General features: G+C 56.7%; 1 protein-coding gene across 1 annotated transcript; it reads right to left on the bottom strand.

Annotated features, from left to right (window-relative positions):
- Positions 1 to 180: 180 nt before the first annotated feature.
- Positions 181 to 18,116, bottom strand: VILL (villin like). Its single transcript, XM_068982880.1, is given in 21 exon segments — positions 181 to 294; positions 546 to 845; positions 1,247 to 1,330; positions 1,497 to 1,682; positions 5,475 to 5,619; positions 6,552 to 6,697; positions 7,217 to 7,396; positions 7,894 to 8,052; positions 8,158 to 8,295; positions 10,207 to 10,307; positions 10,456 to 10,594; positions 11,328 to 11,426; positions 11,519 to 11,597; positions 11,948 to 12,147; positions 12,455 to 12,565; positions 13,779 to 13,887; positions 15,067 to 15,272; positions 15,588 to 15,662; positions 15,799 to 15,865; positions 18,050 to 18,074; positions 18,077 to 18,116. Coding segments are annotated over 21 exon segments (2,703 nt in total).
- Positions 18,117 to 21,481: the final 3,365 nt, after the last annotated feature.

The raw sequence follows: 21,481 nt of genomic DNA, 5'->3' as shown, positions 1-21,481 counted from the left end.
CCTGAAAGCTGACTCACCATACCTTGTCAGAGCCACTGGCTTTTATTTTAGGGACCAGGAGTCTCCAAGGAGGGAGTGCCAGGAGGGCCTCCTCAGGCTCAGGTATTTGTAGGGAGGTGCCCACAGGCGGGTGCCCACGCCCAGGCCATCTGGGTGGCACTGGCAGGGCAGGGCCTGGGTTCAGAAGAAGCTGAGCTGCTTCTTCTCCTGCTGCTGCCTCCACTTGGCCATGCTGTAGAACTCCTCCTTGGACTTCCCCAAGATATCTTGGAAATCAGAGTCTGAGAGACAGGCCTGGGGCAGGGCGGGGGCAGGAGAGAGTGGATGCAGAGGCAGGGTGTCAGCTGAGCCCACAACCCTGTCCCACCCACCCCGATGTGCCATCCTCTCCCCTGTCTCTCTGCCCATCACCCCATCTGGAACACTCATCTCCCAGGGCAGCCGCCCATGGCCCACCACCTGTGGGTCATGCCCTGGGTGCCTGCAGCTCAGCTTTCCCTGCACGAGTGTGGGGACTAGCAGCAGCAGGGGTTCTGAGCACTCACCTCCTTGTGGGCTGGGTCCACGCCCTCCTGCAGGTCCTTGGCAGCCCGGTGCCTCAGCTGTTCCTGGGGCAGACCCCCGCTGCCCAGGGATCGGGGGCTGCTCTGGTAGCTGCTGCTGCTGGCGCTGCTGACGGTGCTCTGGCTGACAGTGCTCCGGCTACCGGTGCCCACGCGAGGGCCCAGCTCCGAGAGCGAGCTCCAGCTCTCGGAGCTGTCCTCGGAGCTCTTGAGGGCCCACAGGGCCAACGGGCCTGCCCTGTCATTGCCTGGCCATCTGGACAGCTGGAAGTTGATGATCTCCTGCCAGGAGAGGGGGCTCAGGCTCAGGAAGCTGGGGGATAGGCTCCCTCGGGAGGCTGCACTAAGCTGCCTGGTCCTCTTGCCCCCAACGCCATTCCTGCCCCTTCCGGCACCTGGCTCCTTCCCTGTTCATTCTGGCCGCTGGGCCATGCCAGCCCAGACCCATGAGTGTGTGTGTGTGTGTGTGTGTGTGTGTTAGTTGGTCAGTTGGGTCCAACTCTTTGTGACCCCATGGACTGTAGCCCACCAGGCTCTTCTGTCCATGGGGATTCTCCAGGCAAGAATACTGGAGTGGGTTGCCATGCCCTCCTCCAGGGCATCTTCCCAACCCAGGGACTGAACCCAGGTCTCCTGCATTGCAGGCAGATTCTTCAGTATCTGAGCCACCAGGGAAGGGGGGCCCTAATACTCATGGCTGTTATCTCAGAGATGGTAGAAACTGCTCCCAGGTCACCCTCCACCACCTCCTTGTAGGACTGGGTGCTCTAGGGGCAAGAATCAGGATGGGAGCTTGATGGAGGGGCAACAAAGGGATCAAGTTCCCTCCACAGACCGGAGGTCCCTGGGCAGGATGATGATCCCCCTCAGTGTATCAGGGTGGCCCCCTCCTCGTGGATTAGGGTGGGGATGGGGAGTCCAGGTGTCACTCACACTCCATTTGTAGGGGTCCCAGCTGCAGAACCATCCAGTGAAGGTGGGAGGCTCGTGGCCCTGCTTGACCAGCACGATGGGTGTGGCCAGGCTCCTCCCTGCTGGGTGGGTCTTCAGGTACTCCTGGCCCCAGGCCACAGCCTTCTGCTTCCACTCGCTGGCAGCTGCCCCCAACCACAGGAAGATCTGGGCCACAGAGTGGGCCTGGCCTTGGGTGGGTGGAGCTGACCTCTTCCCTCCCAGCCCTGTCTATCAGGTGGTCTCAGAGCTCGCCATACACATCCCAGCCAACCAGACCCACCCAGCAGGCCGGCCACACACCCACACACCCGGAAACATGCCAGGAGGTTCGCAGGCATGCATGTGTGCGGTCAATCCACACGTATTTACTGAGTCCCAGTGGTGTGCCAGGCACTGTCTTGGGATGAGGGACTCAACCATGGAAAAGACACAGACAAAATCCCTGCCCTTGCAGAGCTTTCATTTGGCTGGGGGAAGCACAAAAATAAGTAAATTATGTAGAGTATCAGATGGAGAAAAACAAGGCAGGGAGAGGAGTGGTGGTCGTGGTGGTGAAGTGGCAGACACGGCCACTGAGTCAGGGAAAGCCTTACCGGAAAGATGACGTTTGAGCCAAGATCTGAGGGAGTGGGGGTGGGGGATGCTCTGCGCAGAGGAGACACGCAGCGCAAAGGCCCTGAGCGTGCTGGGTGCTCAAGGGGCAGCCGGAAAGACATGGTGGCCAGAGCAGAGAGAGAGGGAGGGAGAATCTGGGCTGCTGGGCACAGGGCTTTGCTTGTGCTCTGAGTGGGATGGGATCCCAAAGGCCTCCCTGCCACACTCACACGGTGTCCTGGACACACACACACATGGCCACAGCTACACAGACACAACTGTCCATCACCACTCAGCCAGAGGGCAAATCACAGCCACACACAATCACCCACACACAGACACAGCTGCACCTAAACACAGTCATACCGGATGGCACAGCCTGGAAAACAGTGGCCGGAAACACCACTGTATCCGGCCACACTGAGACGTGATCGCACAGTCGCATGAATACATTCACTCAGGCACCCATACCGTCAGCCAGTTTCACAGTCTCTCTTGCACAGCATCACTGCTCCTGGCTGGTCTGGCCACTTACAGCCGGCTCCTTGACCACACAGCCATTACACACAGCTGAACACAGGCAAATGCACGCACGCCAACAAATGACAATGAAAACGCAACCATACAAAAACCTATGGGATGCACCCAAAGCAGTCCTCGGAGGGTGATCCATGGTGATGCAGGCCAGCCTCAGGAAAGCCAGAAACTCTGGAACAAACAGCCTAACTTATTACCTACAAGTACTAGAAAAAGAACAAAATCTGAAGTCAGCACCAGCAAGGAAAGAGTGAAGATCAGAGAGGAAATAAATATAGAGATCAAATGCAGGTACACGAAGACACTACACACACATATATATACACACAAGCAATCACTATGGCCATGACACACACATCCATACACACACACACATACACACACAATCACTTTATGGACACCACACACATATACATATACACATCAGTTCAGTTCAGTTCAGTTCAGTCGCTCAGTCGTGTCCGACTCTTTCCAACCCCATGAATCACAGCATGCCAGGCCTCCCTGTCCATCACCAACTCCCAGAGTTCACTCAAACTCACATCCATTGAGTCGGTGATGCCATCCAGCCATCTCATCCTCTGTCGTCCTCTTCTCCTCCTGCCCCCAATCCCTCCCAGCATCAGAGTCTTTTCCAATGAGTCAACTCTTCGCAGGAGGTGGCCCAAGTACTGGAGTTTCAGCTACAGCATCAGTCCTTCCAATGAACACCCAGGACTGATCTCCTTTAGGATGGACTGGTTGGATCTCCGTGCAGTCCAAGGGACTCTCAAGAGTCTTCTCCAACACCACAGTTCAAAAGCATCAATTCTTCAGCGCTCAGCCTTCTTCACAGTCCAACTCTCACATCCATACATGACCACAGGAAAAACCATAGCCTTGACTAGACAGACCTTTGTCGGCAAAGTAATATCTCTGCTTTTCAATATGCTATCTAGGTTGATCATGACTTTCCTTCCAAGGAGCAAGCATCTTTTAATTTCATGGCTGCAATCACCATCTTCAGTGATTGTGGAGCCCCCAAAAATAAAGTCTGACACTGTTTCCACTGTTTCCCCATCTATTTCCCATGAAGTGATGGGACCAGATGCCATGATCTTTGTTTTCTGAATGTTGAGCTTTAAGTCAACTTTTTCACTCTCCTGTTTCACTTTCATCAAGAGGCTTTTTAGTTCCTCTTCACTTTCTGCCATAAGGGTGGTGTCATCTGCATATCTGAGGTTATTGATATTTCTCCCGGCAATCTTGATTCCAGCTTGTGCTTCTTCCAGCCCAGCATTTCTCATGATGTACTCTGCATAGAAGTTAAATAAGCAGGGTGACAATATACAGCCTTGACGTACTCCTTTTCCTATTTGGAACCAGTCTGTTGTTCCATGTCCAGTTCTAACTGTTGCTTCCTGACCTGCATACAGGTTTCTCAAGAGGCAGGTCAGGTGGTCTGGTATTCCCATCTCTTTCAGAATTTTCCACAGTTTATTGTGATCCACACAGTCAAAGGCTTTGGCATAGTCAATAAAGCAGAAAGAGATGTTTCTCTGGAACTCTTGCTTTTTCGATGATCCAGCGGATGTTGGCAATTTGATCTCTGGTTCCTCTGCCTTTTCTAAAACCAGCTTGAACATCTGGAAGTTAACGGTTCACATATTGCTGAAGCCTGGCTTGGAGAATTTTGAGCACTACTTTACTAGCGTGTGAGATGAGTACAATTGTGCAGTAGTTTGAGCATTCTTTGGTATTGCCTTTTTTTGGGATTGGAATGAAAACTGACCTTTTCCAGTCCTGTGACCACTGGTGAGTTTTCCAAATTTGCTGGCATATTGAGTGCAGCACTTTCACAGCATCATCTTTCAGGATTTGAAAGAGCTCAATGGAATTCCATCACCTCCACTAGCTTTGTTTGTAGTGATGCTTTCTAAGGTCCACTTGACTTCACATTCCAGGATGTCTGGCTCTAGGTGAGTGATCACACCATTGTGATTATCTGGGTCATGAAGCTCTTTTTTGTACAGTACAGTTCTTCTGTGTATTCTTGCCACCTCTTCATATACACAGACAATCACTTTATGGCCACTACACACACATACACACACAGAGAATCACTTTATGGAAACCACACACATATACATATACAAATAGACAATCACTCTGTGGCCACTACACATACACACAGACACACACACACGATCACTTTATGGACAAATACACATATACATATACACACACAATCCCTTTATGGGCACTATACACACATACACACACACACATATACATATACACACACACAATCACTTTATGGCCACTACACACATATACATATACACACACAATCACTTTATGGACACTACACACACATACACATACACACATACACACACACAGAATCACTTTATGGACACTACACACATACATATGCACACCGTCACTTTATGGCCACTACACACACATACGTATACACACACACAGTCACTTTATGGACACCCACTCAGCAATGACATGTCAGCCACAGGCACTTGGCTGCCTGGACTCTCGCGGTCGGAAGGCACCCAGCTCCCCTGCACCCAGCTCCACCACAGGTGAGTGCTAGACACACAGGCACGGTCTCCCACAGGCTGCCCGGGACAGAGTCACCCCTGGTGTCTCACCCACAGCCACAGGGTCACAGTCCTCAGGGTCTCAGGGTCTCAGTGTCACAGGTGCTCACTCACCCGCAGCCTTATATGCAGTCACGTGGCCAGAAACACGAAGCCACACACACTCTCCCCCAGTTAGACAAGCGCAGACCCATCCCACTCACACCCCACCCAGGCACCCAGGTGACCGCACCTCCTGCCAGGCGTCCAGCAGCATGATGTCATACTTGTCCAGGTCCTCTTGGCTGAAGAACACTACTTCTGTGAGGACCAGGGGCCCCGCCTGGCAGGAGCACTCAAACAGTCGTGGCTGGAAGTCGCACACGTCCTCAGGGGGCCTGGCCAGCATGGCACAAGGCTGTGAGGGGCCCCCGGGCCTCTGGCAGCCTGGGCCAAGCCAGCCCTCCGCACAGCACTCCTCCACCACCCCTCCGGGGCTGGGACATGACGCCTCCTGGGGCAGGAGGTGCTGGCCCTCCTCTGAGCTCCCCCTGTCTCAGGGTCCACTCCCAAAATGCCTGCCCTTCTTCAGGCCTCCGTGTGTCAGTGGAGGAAGCTAGGTGATCTGTCTACCCACAGGCAGCCGAAGCACAAGCTGCCCTGTGAACTTTCCGGGGAAGGAGCACCAGGAAGGAGGGGGCAGCGGGCTGAGTGAGGAGGGCGGGAGGGCAGGGAGGGCCCAGGGGGAGTCCTGCTGCCCCGGGAGGGAGAAGCCGCTGGCACCACCCCAGGCTGGAAGCCCAGGAGCTGCGCCTCAGGCCAAAGGTGAGAGGAGTAGGAGGAGGAAACCCAGACTGAGAGAAGGGACTGCAGAATGTAGGCGCTCAGGAGACACGTGTGGGGAATAGCCAGGTCCCACAGACACAGAGACCGGCACTCTGCTTCCAGAGCCCTGAGAGACCTCACTCTGCCCTTCCTTACCCATTTACACACTACACGCACACTATTCTGGCCCACTGCTCACACGCTGTTTCCCCGTATGTCCCAGTACCCTGGGGACACCACCTGTGGGAAGTGCAGGGTTGGGGGACGGCGCTTTGCCCCCAAGCCCTCTGCGAACGGGAGGGTCCAGGACGGGACCGTGCAGGGAGCACATTTCTCCAGCAGAGGGCGCCACTGCATCGCTCTCCCCAGCATCTTCCCGCTACAAGTCAGTGGAGAGGGAAGGGTGGCGTGGGCTCCTGGGCTCTGTCTAGTTCCCTGTGTGATCCGTAACTAATCACCCACCCTCTTGGGCCTCAGTTTCCTCCCCTCTTCCCAGCCTTGTCACCTCTTGTTGCTGGGGTAGGGCGCCTGGCCCCCCAGAGCCTCCCAGAAGTCGGGAGGCTCCTGACCCTCCAGCACTATCTCCATGTCGTCCCTGGAGATGACGGTGACCACTGTCCGCGCCATCTCACGCTGGTCACCGCTGCAGCCCTGGAAGGCAGGAAGCTGGGTCAGGCCCTGCAGCGGGAGAGGGCCTCACCTCCAGCCCCTCATCCCCCGCTAATGGGGGCCGGGAGGCCTGGGCTCGTGGCCCACCACAAGTGAAGAAGTGTTTCCCTTCCTCCCTGCACCCCCGCCCCCGGCTTCTGTCTCCTCAGGAGATCAAGGTCACAGGGACCCTCTCCAGGTTGGAGCACAGGATGGAGACCTCTAGACTTGCAGATCATTCAGGTTTTATGCTGAAGATCAGCTGAAGATCCCCAAGACACTTGGGGAGGGATGTAGTCCCTGAACGAGGCCAGAAGGAGGGGAGGCGGCCCGGGCCTGGCCTGGCTCTGACCTGTGGACGCCCCTGTCCACCTGTCACATTATAACTTCCCCCAGGTTCCAGAAAGCACAGGCGGCTCTCCGCCACCTCCCTCCTGGCCTGTCCGAGGCTGGGCTTGCAGTCAGCTTCCGCTGAGGAGTGGACTTCCCTGGGCTGGTGCCCCTGCCCCGGGCGTGGGCTACCTTTCCAAACCAGAGGTAGCAGAGGTTGGCTGTCACCAGCAGGAAGACGTCATTGGAGTTGAGGGCTGAGGCACGGGCTGGCACCTCCACAGTCCGGGTGTTGTAGCTGTCGGTGCCTTGGATGTGGAAGAGGCTGACGGCGGGTGCCAGGTGCCCCGTCCTGCTGTGGCTGGGGTGCCCCTACGAGAGGACTGGGCCTCAGGCTGAGGTAAGGGCTCCTGGGCTGCCTCCCTCTCCCAGTGGGGGCTGCACTGCCTCGGCACCCAGGGCCCCCCTCTTAAAGCTGCCTCTGTTTTCTGGACCCTGTGAGTGTGTAGTGGGAAAATCCCCTCAATGTGGAATAGGGGGCCAGGGCCTTTCTAAATGGATCCCTCACCCCATCTCGGAGGGGTCAGAGCAAGGATCCCCCAGGCCTTAAAGGTGGAAAGTGGGGAGCAGCTGGGTCTGTGTGTGACCCCGGACAAGGCCCAGGCTCCCCTTCTGTTTGGCTTCCTCACTGTGCCCCTGTTCTGTGGTTGGCTCTGGGGACGGGAGAGGAAACTGGGGCAGGCAGGGGTCACCCTCGGAGTGCCTGGGCCTCAGAGAAACACCAGGAAGTTGAGGGGCAGTAGGCTGGCCCCTGGCCTGCAGAGGAAGTGCGCAGCCCGGGCATGGAAAGGCCCTACCTGGAGCCCTACCTGGAAGATCATGAGCTGGCCCTGGAAGATGGCGAGGAAGTGGGGGGGCTCGCTGCCCATGGTCACATGCTCCTGCACCAGGGCTCCACGGTACCACAGGTCCAGCTCCTCGGCGCTGGCCCTTAGGGTGCTGATCTCATGTGCCGTGGCCTGGAGGCCCTGTGGGCGGGAGTGGTGAGGGCTCAGCACAGGTCGCAGGCCCCGTTCTCGGGTCCTCAGCTTCAGGGCTTGAGGGTGCCCGCCACCCGATTCAGGCCGGCACACCTGCCACAGGTACAAGATGTGCTGGGTGAGGCCCATCCTCCGGTAGGTGTACAGGACAAGATAGCAGCAGTCAGCGCACAACTGTCCGTGACGCTTGGGGTCCACAGGCCGCCTGCATGAGTCCTGGACGCACCATACCTGGGGAACAGGGGACAGACAGGCACGGGTGGTGCCTCCACCTAAACCAGCCCACCCACCTGTCCAGCCAGGAAGCTCTCTGCAGCCAGAGGCTGGCCGCACCTGTGCAGCAAGGGGCTCCCCCCGAGGTGCGCACCCACCCTAGGCTCTGTGCTCCCCCCATGGACCCCTGGGGCCTACATCTGCTCACAGCCAGGACTCTGAGTTGGTGTGGAGCGCCTGCGACAAACAAGTAGGGAGGACTCCAGAGGCTGCCCCGGCTGCTTCAGGCCACCCCAGCCTGAGCCCGCCAGCCACAGCCGGACAAGGGCCAGACAGGTTCTGCACTGCTGCTCGCTGCTCAGGCCAGGGGAGCAGAAGCTGGGCAGAAGCAAGGCCCAGGGGTTCTTGGAAAATTTTCCTGTTCTCAAGTGTCATTTAGAAAAGCAAAGCCTGTTTTAAGACTGAAAGGGAAACAGTCCGTCACACTTAACGTGATTTCTTTTTCCTGTGTGGAGCCAAGCCAGGGGGACCTCGGTCGAATTCTGGTCACCCACATGGGCAGTGAGTCCACGCTGAGATTCACCTGTGAAGTGAATCTGTAAAGTGTAAATCTTTTCCCACCTGTAAAGTGGGGGTAACAGTGCTCACTTTGATGTAGTAAGAAACAATATCAGGGCATTCTGAGGCCTGACAGCAGTCTCTGGAAAAGACTAGAGCACCCAGCATCCTGCTTTTTGCAGAACAGGCTGACTCCCGTCCCGTGCCTCCGGGAGCTGCACGGCCTCCTGGCTTGGGCCCCCCCCAGCTGCCTGTCCCCCGACTGCTGGGGTGGGTGGGTTCGCTCTCTGCCTTGGTACTTGGGGTCTGGGCTACAGACCCCTCCTTCCTGCCTTCCTTGCCCTTATCTCCATTTTCCTGTTTCTCCTTTTCTCTCTCCTGGCTGCCCGTCTCTCCCGGGGTACCCCACCTCTCCCTGACTCCCTTTCTCCACTCCTGGGCCTTCACCCCTCCCGCTCTGCCCTATCCCCTCCTCCCTCTAGCTTCTGTCTTCTTCCTCTGTCTTCTCCCCCCTCTCCCTCAGTCTCTCCCTGTCCTCCAACCTATCATCCTCTCTCCCTGCTCCCCGTCCTCCTATTCTCAGCCTCTTCCCCGCTCATTGCCACTGTCTGTCCATATCGGGGCAAAAGTTGGAGGGAACCTTGGAGCAGCAGTATTTTCTCTGACCTTGGCCAACCTTGAGAACTAGCACCCCCTCAAACAGGGCCAGCTGTCCTGTTCCCATCATCTCACAGCACCCCCACACCAGCCTGGGGTCCAGGTAGGACCACAGATCTAGCCCCATTTTGCAAATTAAAGAAAGGAGTCTTCTAAAATACTGAGTCCTGAAGAAATTAAGGGCCCTGACCAGGGGTGACCCAGTAAGTCAAGAGGCAACCCTGCCCTGTACAGAGCCTGGAAGTAGCCCCCAAACCCTGCATCTCCCAGGACATCTGTCTGAGCCCAGGGTGTGACTGTGTTGAAGGCTGGATGTGTGGGGGTGTGATCATGTGTGATGTAGAGTCTGTACAGCTGCATGTTTGCAACTGTGTACCTAGCTGTGAGTAAGTGCAATGACAAAGGTGTATGTGTCTATAATATAATAGGTATGGTTGTGTCAAACATACAACAAAAGGGCACAATTAATTGTCCAGATGTTACTGTGCTGAGTGCCATGAGCGTTACCCAGCAAGTGGCCATTGTTGTGTGTTGTGTGTGACAATACTGTCACACACAGTATGAGCTGGCTCAGGGGCGGTGTGGGTATATGTACACATGCCCCCGAGGGTCCCTGATTGTGTGCGGACGTGCACCAGGGCATACCTGCGACTCTTTAGCAACCACATGGTTCACCTGAAGACATCTTCACCCAGCCAAGCCAGTGCCCCTCACCTGTACGCTCCCAGAAGCGTCGTCCACCATCCTGAGCTGGGCAGCTAGCTCAGGCTGGCTGTGCAGCTTGCCCACGTCTAGCTTCACCTGAAGCAGTTTACCTGAGGGTGGGACAGAGGGTGTCTTGCCCCCTCATCATGCAAAAAGCCCCCTCCAGCCACACCCCTCACTCTTCTCTGGGATAGTCTGGGCCCTGCCCCGCCCACTGCAGCTCGGAGCTCCGCCCCCTCTCTGGCCACGCCCTCTCACCCATCCCACTAAGGTTCTTGTTCTTGCGCTGCTGCCCAGACCACGATCGGAAGAGCTGCTTGAACCCGGCCGACTCGGCGCCGTCGTCCATCACCTCCACGCTGGTGTAGCTCGGGTAGCCCTTGGCCTGGATGAAGCTCTGGGGCGGGAGTTGGGTGAGGCATGTGGCCCAGGGGCCCACTGCTCTACTCTACCCCGCGGGATCGGCCTGGATGAAGCTCTGGGGCGGGAGTTGGGTGAGGCATGTGGCCCAGGGGCCCACTGCTCTACTCTACCCCGCGGGATCCGCGGGGCCAGCTGTGCACTGAGCAGCATTAATTAACTGAGCTCGTGACCCGCATAAGGAGCTGGCTCTGACACTACCGACTTCCCCTAGGTCCCCGAGGACACGCAGGTTCCCCTTACTCCGGGCCTCCGGAAGGGCGGGTTATGACTGCCTTCAGACCCCAGGCAGAACCCTGCCTCCCCTCCTGGAAAAAGAAGGCGGGCCCAGTACTGGAGAATCCTCAGACCTCAAGGCAGGTCCCCCACGCTCCCTTTTACACATGGCTTCTTGGATGCTCTCTGGTCTTTCCCTGCCAGGGCCTCCAGGGCACCACAAGCCTGTGGCACCCCAGAGAGGGGCCGTGTGTTTCCCTGGGATCTTTGGTCAGAGTGTCTCCTCCCTCAGATAGAGCAGTGGGTCTCCAGGCTTGGACCCTGGGACCGGGTTATAGCCTTCTCCATCAGACAGGGCTCCAAAGGCACGAGGTATCCCCCTCCTGGCCCCAGGGCAGGACTACCCCTCCCTTTAGACCCCAAGACACAGATGTCTCCCATCCTCAGACCCCAGGGCGGCACAACAACCCTCTGAGACAGGGCCCCAGCCTCACCAGAGCCCTCCTAAAGGCAGCCCCTCTCTCCTGGAGGCTGGCCAGGCGTCCCTGCCATACGTAGATCTTGAAGCTGCCCTGGTCCAGCATGTAGCAGTTCTGGGATCAGAAGTGGAGCTGGTCAGTGTGTGGTCCGGACTGGGCTGGAGTTACAGAGTGGGTGGGGATGGCTGGGACCAAGCCTGCCTCACCTCCTCCTGCAGTAGGTCTTGGGTCAATGGGCAGGTCGACAACTCTTGGACCACCAGATCCTTGCTCTTCTGGTAGATTCTAGGGGACAGGCATGCAGATGTGGGCAGCTTAGCCCCTTCCTGGCCTGGCTCTACTCCAGCCGCCACCGCCCCTCCTGCGTCCAGAGGCAGAAGGCTTGGGGGCTGGGTTCTCCGCAGCCTTGCTGTGAAGCCTTAGGCAGTGCCCTGGCCTTTGCAGGGCCTCAGTAGCCTTGTCTGTACAATGAGTTTCTCAGGAAGGTAGCCATGCAAGAGTACAGGCTGAGTCTAAGGTGCCTCATGGCCTGCTCCAGACAGCCAAGAGCCTTTCCTAGAGGCCTTCCTAGAGGCACCATGTTACTGCAGTAACGATGGACACACCTACCCTACCCACTCCCAAGGTCTGCTCACTGGTAGAGGTGGACATTGGCCTTCTGCAGCTCACTCATCCTCTTGCTGGGCATGGCGGCATGCAGGTTGCGCACTCTGTGGCCCAGCACAGCTTCCATGATTTCCATGATGTCAGTGGCTTGAGCCTCATCATCCACCACACTGACCTGTGCACGACCACCACGCTCCCTGTCCTGGAGGCTGTGGGTCAGGAACAGGCCCTGCAGGACCAGAGCTGGAAGTCAGGGCCTCCCCAGCATGCCCCCTTCACCTCTCAGACATTCCAGCCCAGACCCTTCCTGTCACTGCTCAGCTCCCAGAGGTGGGGGGCCTGGAGAGGTACCCCCTGATCCTGGCATCCAAGGGTACCCCCAGTGCGGAATCTGGACTCAGCTTGTAGGTGCTTCTCCGCTTCTTGGGCGGAGAGCCATGCCCACTTCTTGGGGTGGCTGGAGGATGGGCCCATGGAGGACTCTCCCTCTCCCCAAGCCCTGCAGCCCTTCGTTCCTGGGGTGGACACTGACTGACCCGTGCCTTCTTGGCTGCGCTGGCCTTGGGCCCATTCCACTGGATCATCATCCTCCCCAGGTCCAGCAGGAAGACGTCACTCTTGTTGAAGCTGTGCCAGGAGAGCTCCACCTGCGAGGGCCAGGGTCAGGGAGGAGACGGGGTCGTACTGCCTGGACCCTGGGAAGGGCCCGCAGCCAGCCCCTGCCCACGTGAGCCAAGCTCAGGTATGTCACTTGTGTGCAGCTAGCAGTGTGTATGAGTGTGGTGTGGTGTGTGTGGTGTAGGTGTGAGCTGCGTGTAGACACGCATCGGTGTAAGCATGTGAGACCTCGAGGGTCACTGCGTGGGTGTGGCTGGGTGCGTCTCTGGGTGTCTGTGACTACAATATGCTTCCTTTCACAGGGTGTCCGTGACTGAATCTGACACTTCTCGGTGCGAGTCCACAGCAGTGCGTGTGTACGTGGACATACGGATACGAGTGGGGCTCACGCGTCCGTTTCTCCATGTGTGTAGCTGTGTGTGCTCCTGGGTGACAGTGCTTGTGTGCCTGTGTAGGGGACAGTGTGATCTGGGGCTGAGGGCAATTGTCACCCCAACAGAGGCACTTTTGAGAGTAAAAGTGGGGGCTCTGAATAATTATGGCAGGCTAACAGGCAAAACCTCGGGCTGCATGGTGGCCCTGCATGAGCCAGATGTTCGGTCACTGAATCAGTGGGTGGCCCTGCATGAGCCTGGGCGGGACTGTCTGTGAGTCCAGAACTGTGCAGACAGTAATGTGCACAATTCGGGGGCGCCGTTCATATCGCAGCTGTCAGACCCCTGACTGTTCACCACACTGGATGGCAGGAGGCCGTCTTGTTCTCACAAGATCAGTATTTTCCATCAATATCCTGACGGAAGTAAGGAGCACTCAGGTCTAATTTGCACAAAGGCTCTCACTAGGCCGAGTGGCTCTGGGGTAGCAGTGGGAGAGGCTGTGTGTGCCTATGGGGGGCAATGATGATGTGTATGAGAGCGTGGGGCCGTGCACCTCCCCAGATCATCCTCTCTCTCATGGTGCTGCTTACCGGGGCCACCCGGGTGCATCATCTCGTCCGCCTCACTGACCTAGGTCTTAATGTGCTCCGGGACAGACGAGGAGACCAAGGGTCAGAGGACACATGGCAGAGGTGGGGCTGGAAGCCGGGCTCTGCCTTCTCTCTCCTCATCAGGATGGGCCATTGGGGAATGCTGACCGCCCATGTTCCCCTCACTTCCCCACCGCCCTCCCACACCTCCCAACACTCCAGGACATGCAGTCCAGCTGAATCCAAGGTCAGGCGGCATCCCTCGCAGCTCTCACCTCAGTGGCCGACATGTGCTTCCCCCCTTGGATGCGCAGCAGTCGCTGGATGTTGTACACGTTGGTCTCCACATGCTTGAGGGCAGAGGCCAGGCCTCCCTTCCTGTAGCTGAGGAGAGCACAGGGTCCCACATGAGACCACAGACCGCCACGAGTGGCAGTGAGTGCAGACACGAACATGGGCACGCACACGTGTGGGGACACACATGCCTGTTTAACATGTATGAACACGTGTGTGCAAGCATATGGGGCAGGACTGTGCATGCGCTTATCCATGTGTAGATATGTGGACACATGCATGTATGCATGTGGGTATGTATCTGTGAGAATAGATGTGAATGCATGGAATTCACATAACTGTGTATGTGTGTGTAGGTGGCCATGAATACTCACTGATGTGTGCCCACCGGTAGGTCGACATATATGGGCTGGCATGTTTTCTGCATGTGCATGTATACATGTGTGCATGCACTTATGTACACAGTATTTACATGTATTTGGTTCAACAGAATGATCAAATACTGGCAGTTTCCTATGGTTCAATGCATTTGGTAATTAAAAACATCTTTGAAGCAATTTACAACAAAAGACATATTTATACTGGGCATGGTAACACAAAAGCGAACTCAAAACAAAACTGGGATCCACTCCTGGGTATACACCCAAGAGAAATGAAAAACAAATGTCCACACAAAGATTTATAAACAATAATGGATGGTGAGTAAACTTATTGCAGTAATCACTTCACGATATATGCAAGTAAAGCCATTATGCTGTACACCTTAAACTGATACAGTACTGTATATCTCAATAAAAATGGGGGCAAAAACTAGCCCAAACCTGTATACCAATGTTCACAACAGTATTACCCGTAACAGCTAAAAAGTAGAAACAAGCCAAATATCCATTAAGTGATGAAAACAAATAAAATGTGGTATAGGCACCCATGGCATTGTCTAATTCTATTTAAGTAAAATGTCCAGAAGAGATAAATCTAAACAGACGGAGGGAAGGGAGTATGGGAGGAAGCGGGAGTGATGCTAAAGGGTAGGGATATTCTTCCCGGGGTGACGAAAATGTTTTAAAACTGATGATGGATCACACAAGTCTGTGGATATACTATAAATACTGAATTGTGTATTTTATATGGGTAGGTTGTATGGTATGATTTCTATATATATAAAAAAAGCAAACACACCCCACACACTGTGATGAGGAAGCCAGTTGCCCCAGCTGCCAGCCACCCCACAGTTTCTGGCCCTTTCAGCCCCCTGCCCATCTCACTCACATGATTCCCGAGCGGAAGTAGCTTCGAAAACAGGCGGACTCGTGGCCTTGCACCTCGCGGTGCTGCACGGCGGCGCCGCCCAGCGCCTCCTTCAGGGGCTGCAGGAAGGAGCCCGGCGCGCCCTCCGCCCCCGCTCCCGCCATCTTGCCGATCCAGTAGTGCAGGTCTTTGGGCGCCCCCGGCGTGGCCTTCAGGCTCTGGGGGACCTAGGGCCCGAGAGTCTGAGTGTGTGTGTGGCAGGGGGCTGAGGCCCCAGGGGCGGGCGGGGTGGGTTGGGGCCCAAGGGGGAGGAGGTAGCAAGGGCTGTGGGGAGACTGGTCAGGTGCTTCCACAGGTAAGAGAGGGAAAAAGAGGAGGGAAGGGCAAACAGGTCTCAAGGGCGCAGCAGCCTCCTTGTGGGGTGCGATTCCTGGGCTCCCAGCCTGCCTCTTCCCAGGGTGGAGCTTAATCTGCATCATCAGAGCCCCCAGTGGGCTGTGCCCCTCCCCCTGCTCAGTCCCCCAGAAGGCTCAAGTGCTCACATGCAGAACGACATAGCAGTGCTTCTCGAAGAAGTTCCCATAAGCCGGCTCGGGGACTGGCACCATCTGCAGGTTCTGGGAGAGGAGGGTGCCTCGTGAGGACTCAGGAGAGCCCCTCCCCCAACCATGACCCTCTGGGGTGGGGGAAGCCTAGTCTCGGAGACCCGAACCCTCTCTGCCACCAGCTCTTCTGTCTGGTTGTGCTGCTCACCTCAATGATCCATATGTGGAGGTCCCTGTGACTCTCAGTGTTAGGGAGGCCCCTCCTGGGGTCCATCCTAGATCAGGAGGGAGTGAGAGAGGAAACACGAGCTGGAGTCCTCAGGCCCGGATTGCCCCCCTGGTCGTCTGGGCTCCAAGCAGGAGCTCTCCCCACCCATAGTTCTCCAAAGCCCGTTCATCATGGCCTGTGCCCCTTATGACGAGGGCTGCATAAACACAAGTGCCAGAAAACCAGGACAGGTACTGCAGATGTCAGCACAGAGGCTTTGCAAACAGGGACCTAGCTTGTGGTCTGTGTTTGTGCTCTTGAAAAAAGGCTGAGCTTGGTAGACAGCGATAGGCTTTGAGTCTATGGACCACCTCTGCCAACAGACAGTTCAAAACAGACAGATGTAGGATCTGCAGCCAGAGACAGGCATTGTGGATGCTGATAGGCTTGCAGAGGGCGAGGGCTCTGCTCAGTAACAACAGGTGCTGCGGGCAGGGACAGGCTCTGCCAACAGGGACACAGCTCTTGAATTAAGACAGAATCCTGTAGGCAAGATAGATAGGCTTTGCACATAAGGCAAATAAGCGAAGGTCTTTCAGACACCTGGAAGGTGGCTGTGCAGAGACACAGCACCTGCAGAGAAAAGGCTCTGTGTACAAGCACAGGCTCTGCAAACAGGGACAGCTTCCTGAGACCCAAGAAAGGTATGGAACAGGCACAGGTTCACCTGACAAAGATGAGTTCTGTCGACAGACACCAACTTTGAAAGGATGACCTGTGTGAAGAGACACAGACTGTGCCTGGGGAAATTCAGACAGGCTGGGCAAACAAGCAAAGGCTGTGAATGCCGAGAAAGGCTCTACGAACAGTCCTGGGTTCTGCTGGTATGGAGGAGTTTCTCAGAAATGGGGAAGGCTTTGCAAATCTTTGTGGATGGGGACGAATTCTTAAGACAGGGACTTTTTGCAGAAAGGACAGACTCTGCAGATATGAACAGGCACACAGATAGGCAAGGCTCTGCAAACAGGCCCAGAGTTACCAGTCAGAGATGTGCTTCTCAGACAGAGGCAACTCTGAAACAGGCCAAAGCTCTCTAGGCATGGTCAGGCTCAGCATGCAGGGACAGCTGCGGGAAACAGCCTCAAATACTGCACACAGGGAGATGGAAACAGGCTGGGCAAGCAGTCATGAGCTCTGCTGAGAGACTTAGGCTCTGTGAAAAGACAAAGGCTCTGTAGACAAGGCTGCTAGAGACAGAGTCTTGGCAGACAGGGAGAGGTCTTGCAAGCCCACTCAGGCTCTGCAAACAGACAGCCTCTGTTAACAGTGACGTCTTTAGAAAGGAGCCAGCTGGGAAATCAGCTCTGTGGTCCAGCACAGATGCTCCAGACGTGGGCAAGATATTGAAACAGGGCTGGGTTCTGTAGAGAGCCCAGGTTCTGCAAACAGGGACAGGCTTTAGAAAAGGATGAGTTCTAGAAACAGGTAAAGACTCCATGAATAGGAACAGGTCCTGTTAAAAAGTTCACATGCAATTATTAGGAATAGACTGTGCAGGCTGACATGGGCTCTGCCAACAGGGATGGGCTCTACAGAAAGACAGAGGTGTTCACAGACACAGTGCCCCCTGGTGCTGAGAACTCTGTAGGAGTAAAGCCTGCAGACAGAGTTCCTATCCAGGCAAGTTCAGATAGGCCGTGCAAATAGGCAAAGGCCCTGAAAAACACCCCAGACCGTACAAACGGGGCACAGGTTCTGCAGACAGAACCTGGCTCTGAAAGAGGAAAAGACTGCGAGCAGGACACAGTCTAGAGACAGAGATACTTCCTGCCAAGGGAACAGGTTCTGCTGACTCGGACAGGTGCTGAAAACAGACAAATCTTTGAAAACAAGGATAGTGTCTTTAAGCAGAAAGAGATGTCCCAGCCAAGGATGTAAGACCAGCTCTGTAGACAGGGAGAGGTTTGCATGCAGGGCAGCTTTTGCAATTAAAAAAAAAAGTCTCTTGTCCATGAGGAAAGAGGGACAGACTGTTTAAAAAGACTCAGATTCTCCAAACAGGCTTAGGATAGAAAGAGGCTTGGCAGGGTAGATGAAGATTCTGCAAACCCAGGACAGACTCTGAACGTACAGCCTGACTCTGAAGAAGGTGACAGACACTGCAGCAAGTGATAGGCTTAGCCAACACAAGCAGCTTGGGTAAATCAGGCCCAAACACTCTCACATTCTTGATACACAGCTGAACGCTTACAAACAAGCCTTGCAAACAGACTGCAACAGCCACTGGCTCTCCAAACAGCAACTTTGTTGTGCTCCATGGTTCCCAGTGCGCACAGGAGAGAGGAGGGGAATGAGAAGGATCTGGGGAAGAAGGCAGCTCTGGATCTTGTTGCATGTCTGCAGGTGATTCTCAATGACCTCAGGCTTCCCTGCACCCCTCCTTCAGAATCCCCTGCCTGAGATTTGTCATTGCTTCACTGGTGGAAGTTCTTTTGACCTCTAAATCCCACCAACTGCAACTCTTCCTTCTTGCTGCTGCTTTGCCTCATAGATCCAGAAGTCCCTTCTTTCTGAACTTCTCCCCTCTCGTGGCCCTGGTGTGGTGTTCACTCCTCTCCCTTCCCCTCCCTGCTCCACTCCAGCGTGTTATATCGCAGGAGGAAGAGCCTTGACTCTGCATGACCAGGGGGAAAGGAAGTGGCAGGGGAGACAGAGTTACAGAATCAGGGGCATAGTGTGATGGGGGCCACCGAGAGCGGCCCACATTCCTTAGGTCTTTATCCGGGCCGGACCCAGGCCCTGGTGAGCTCACACCGGGAAACAACCAACCCTCTCAAAGAGGGCCAAGGCGGCCATGGATGTGTGTGGGGTGGGGAGGGGTGGAGGAGGGAGCCGCCCAGGGGAAGGGGGGTGGCGGGAGGGGGAAGGAGGTTCCTGTGGGGCTAGAGCTGCCTCCTCAACCCGAGTTGGAGTCCCCGAGTGCTCACCGCCTGGTCTCCCTCACTAGAGCACAGGATTCCGGGGCCAGGGGCTTCTCATTTACTGCCGGCTCCCACTGCCTGACACCCTGAAGGTCCATCAGCCCATGACTGCGGAGGGGAAAGTGGATGGAGTCACCGTGCGCTCTCACTGCTCCCAGAACTGCTGTGGCAGTGCCGGCAGTTTCGGGCAGACGTGGTGACCGTGTAACGGTGGTCTCAAGCAAAGGGAAACACGCAGTGAGGTCAAGTGACAGGCACAGTGACATTCGGCGGTGACGGGCAGAAGCAGTGACTGCTGACAGCGACCAGGGCACAGGCAGGCAGTGACGAGAGGGACAGACCGGGAGCTGTAACTGGGAAGCAGCGGCAGAGGGACAGGAAGCCTGGCTGGCTCAGCAGAGGGGTCACCAGGGCTTCCTGTGGGGAGAAAGTTGGCACTGGGCTGGTTTCACTGTGGGGGGACAGCATCACCCCCAAGGGGCTCGCAGGGTGCCCCGATATCCAATGCTAGCCTGGGGAGTCACACTCTCAGGCTCCCAGGGCCTGAGGCTTCATCCATGTCACCTGTCTTCCACGTGGGTGCTGGGGGGTGGAGAAGGGGTGCTCAAAGGGTGGGGGCCCTCTCCCCCCAGCACCCTCTTCTTCTTCCCCTAGGTGGCCCCTTCCTCCCTAGGGTGCCCCTTCAGACCCACAGGCTCTCGCACCCAAGCATGTCCCCTCTTCCCCTTCCATCACCTGCCTTGAGTGGGGACACCCCCCCCCCCACACACACACTCAGCGCCCTCTCCTGCTGGAAGCCCTTTTCTCTTCCCTGGGGGCTCACTCTGTCCCCCCATGGCCCTCGTTCTCTCTCAGATGCCCAGTTCCTCCTCTGACTTGCTCTTCTCTCCTGGTGCCCCCTCCTTCCCTGGGTGCCCCACCATCCCCCACACATCCTCTCTCCTCTCTGCCCCCTTCTCTCGTGACTCCCCCACCCCACTGTGTATGCTTCTCCCTCCAGACGCCCCTGTCTGTCCCCTGGGTTCTCCTCCCGTTCAGGTGCTCCCTTCTCTCCCTGGGGTCCCCTCATCCCTCCCTTACCCCTGCCCCCCGCCCATCTTTACCCAGAGCCTCCTCTGGGTCTGCTGCCCCTTGTCTCCCCGGGGTGTGAACTTCCTCCTCCTGAGGCACCTGTGAAGGGGCGGACTCCGAGGTCACTTTGCCTGACTTCCAGGAAGCGAGGAGGGGCGCTGCCTCCTGGAGTGGGAGGAGGGGGGAAGGCCTGGGGCCCCCAGGGTATGGACTCTGGGAGACAGACACCCCCATCCTGCAGAAAATCTGCCACTTTCTCCCCTCCCCCCACCCCCGCCCCGACCCCGCTCCACCCAGAGCTGCTCTGGTTGCAGCCTCCCTGCCCCGGCCAGTGTTCTCACCTGCTGGCCAGCTCTGCCGCCTCCCCAGCTCTGCCGGCCCCTGGGCAACCCTGAGCCCAGTGACCCCACGTGGTGTGCTCCTGATTCAGAGCAGCCCTCCCACCCTGGCCCCGGGAGTCTCCTCCCCACCCAGCCTACCTGCTGGAAACTGCTCCTGCCTTCACCCTGCCTGTGGGCAGTGCTGGGCTTGGCATGGGGCCCGGCTTTGCCTATCGCCACTGTAACTCAATCCCTGTCCCGGCCTGGCCCAGCAGAACATACCTCAGTGCTTGGCGGGCGGGGGCATTCACGCTGAGTCAGTCAGTCAGTCAGTCAACAAATATTGACCCAGCTCTCTGAGAGGAGCCAGTCCTGCCCCCAGGGCCACGGCTGGACTGGTGGCCAGAGAGAGCAGGGGGCGGAGGCCTGGGCTCTGCTGAGATGTGGGCTGTGGAAGCCACCGTGACTTCCCTTCTGACAGCCACTGATCCCGACTTCCAGTAGGCCAGGCCACCCCAGGAAACTTAAAGAGGAAGCGGGACCAAGGCTATTTATTGCAGGGTGGGTTGGCAGTCTGGCTTTGTTGGACCCAGGCCACTTCAGAAGGTGGGGAAGGGGGCCAGGCTCGCTCCTGCACCTCCGCTGTCCTTCACAGCCTAAGTTGGGCTCACTGCCTGGCACAGCCCTCCCCAGGGAGCCCTGATACCCATTGTGGGAGAGGCCAGTCCAGCCCCTGCCAGGAAAGATGCCTCTCCCACGTCTCTGCTGCCCCTTCCTCTCCTTCCTGATTGTGGGGTGGGGGAGGAGCTGGAAATAGAGCCTTCCAGAAACTCCAGGGCCATCGTGGCCTCAGTCCCAGCTACAGTGCAGCCAGCGTGGACCCCCCTTCCAATGCAGAAGCACTGCTGGAAGCCGCCGTTGACCCCAAGACCCTTTCTCCATGTTCAGCGCTCACTGCCACTGCTCCCTGTCACAGGCTGGGGCGACTCCAGGACATCTAGGCCCAACTGTGCCTGGGAGGACGTACTGCCAGTGTGTGACTGTGTAACAGATAGAGTTACTGGGTCCCTGTGTATGAATGGAGGCCCATGTCACAGGGCACTTGGCCAATACCTGTGCGTGTCTGACCTCGTGTGTGAGAGAATGCCTTTTTGAGCCTCTGTTGCCTTTTGGGACCTGCGTGTGCACAGCGCATGCATGTGTGAGTGTGGCTCTGCCTAGTTGAGCACCTGTTTCCTGGCCCCTTTTGTCCGGTGTCCAGCGAAATGCTGTGCACTTACTTCTCCCCATCTCATCTCAACTTCTTTGCTC

Source organism: Capricornis sumatraensis, chromosome 10, assembly GCF_032405125.1.
Source record: "Capricornis sumatraensis isolate serow.1 chromosome 10, serow.2, whole genome shotgun sequence".
NCBI lineage: Eukaryota > Metazoa > Chordata > Mammalia > Artiodactyla > Bovidae > Capricornis > Capricornis sumatraensis.
Note: the sequence above shows the minus strand (reverse complement) of the source record. Positions and strands in the feature narration are given on the sequence as shown.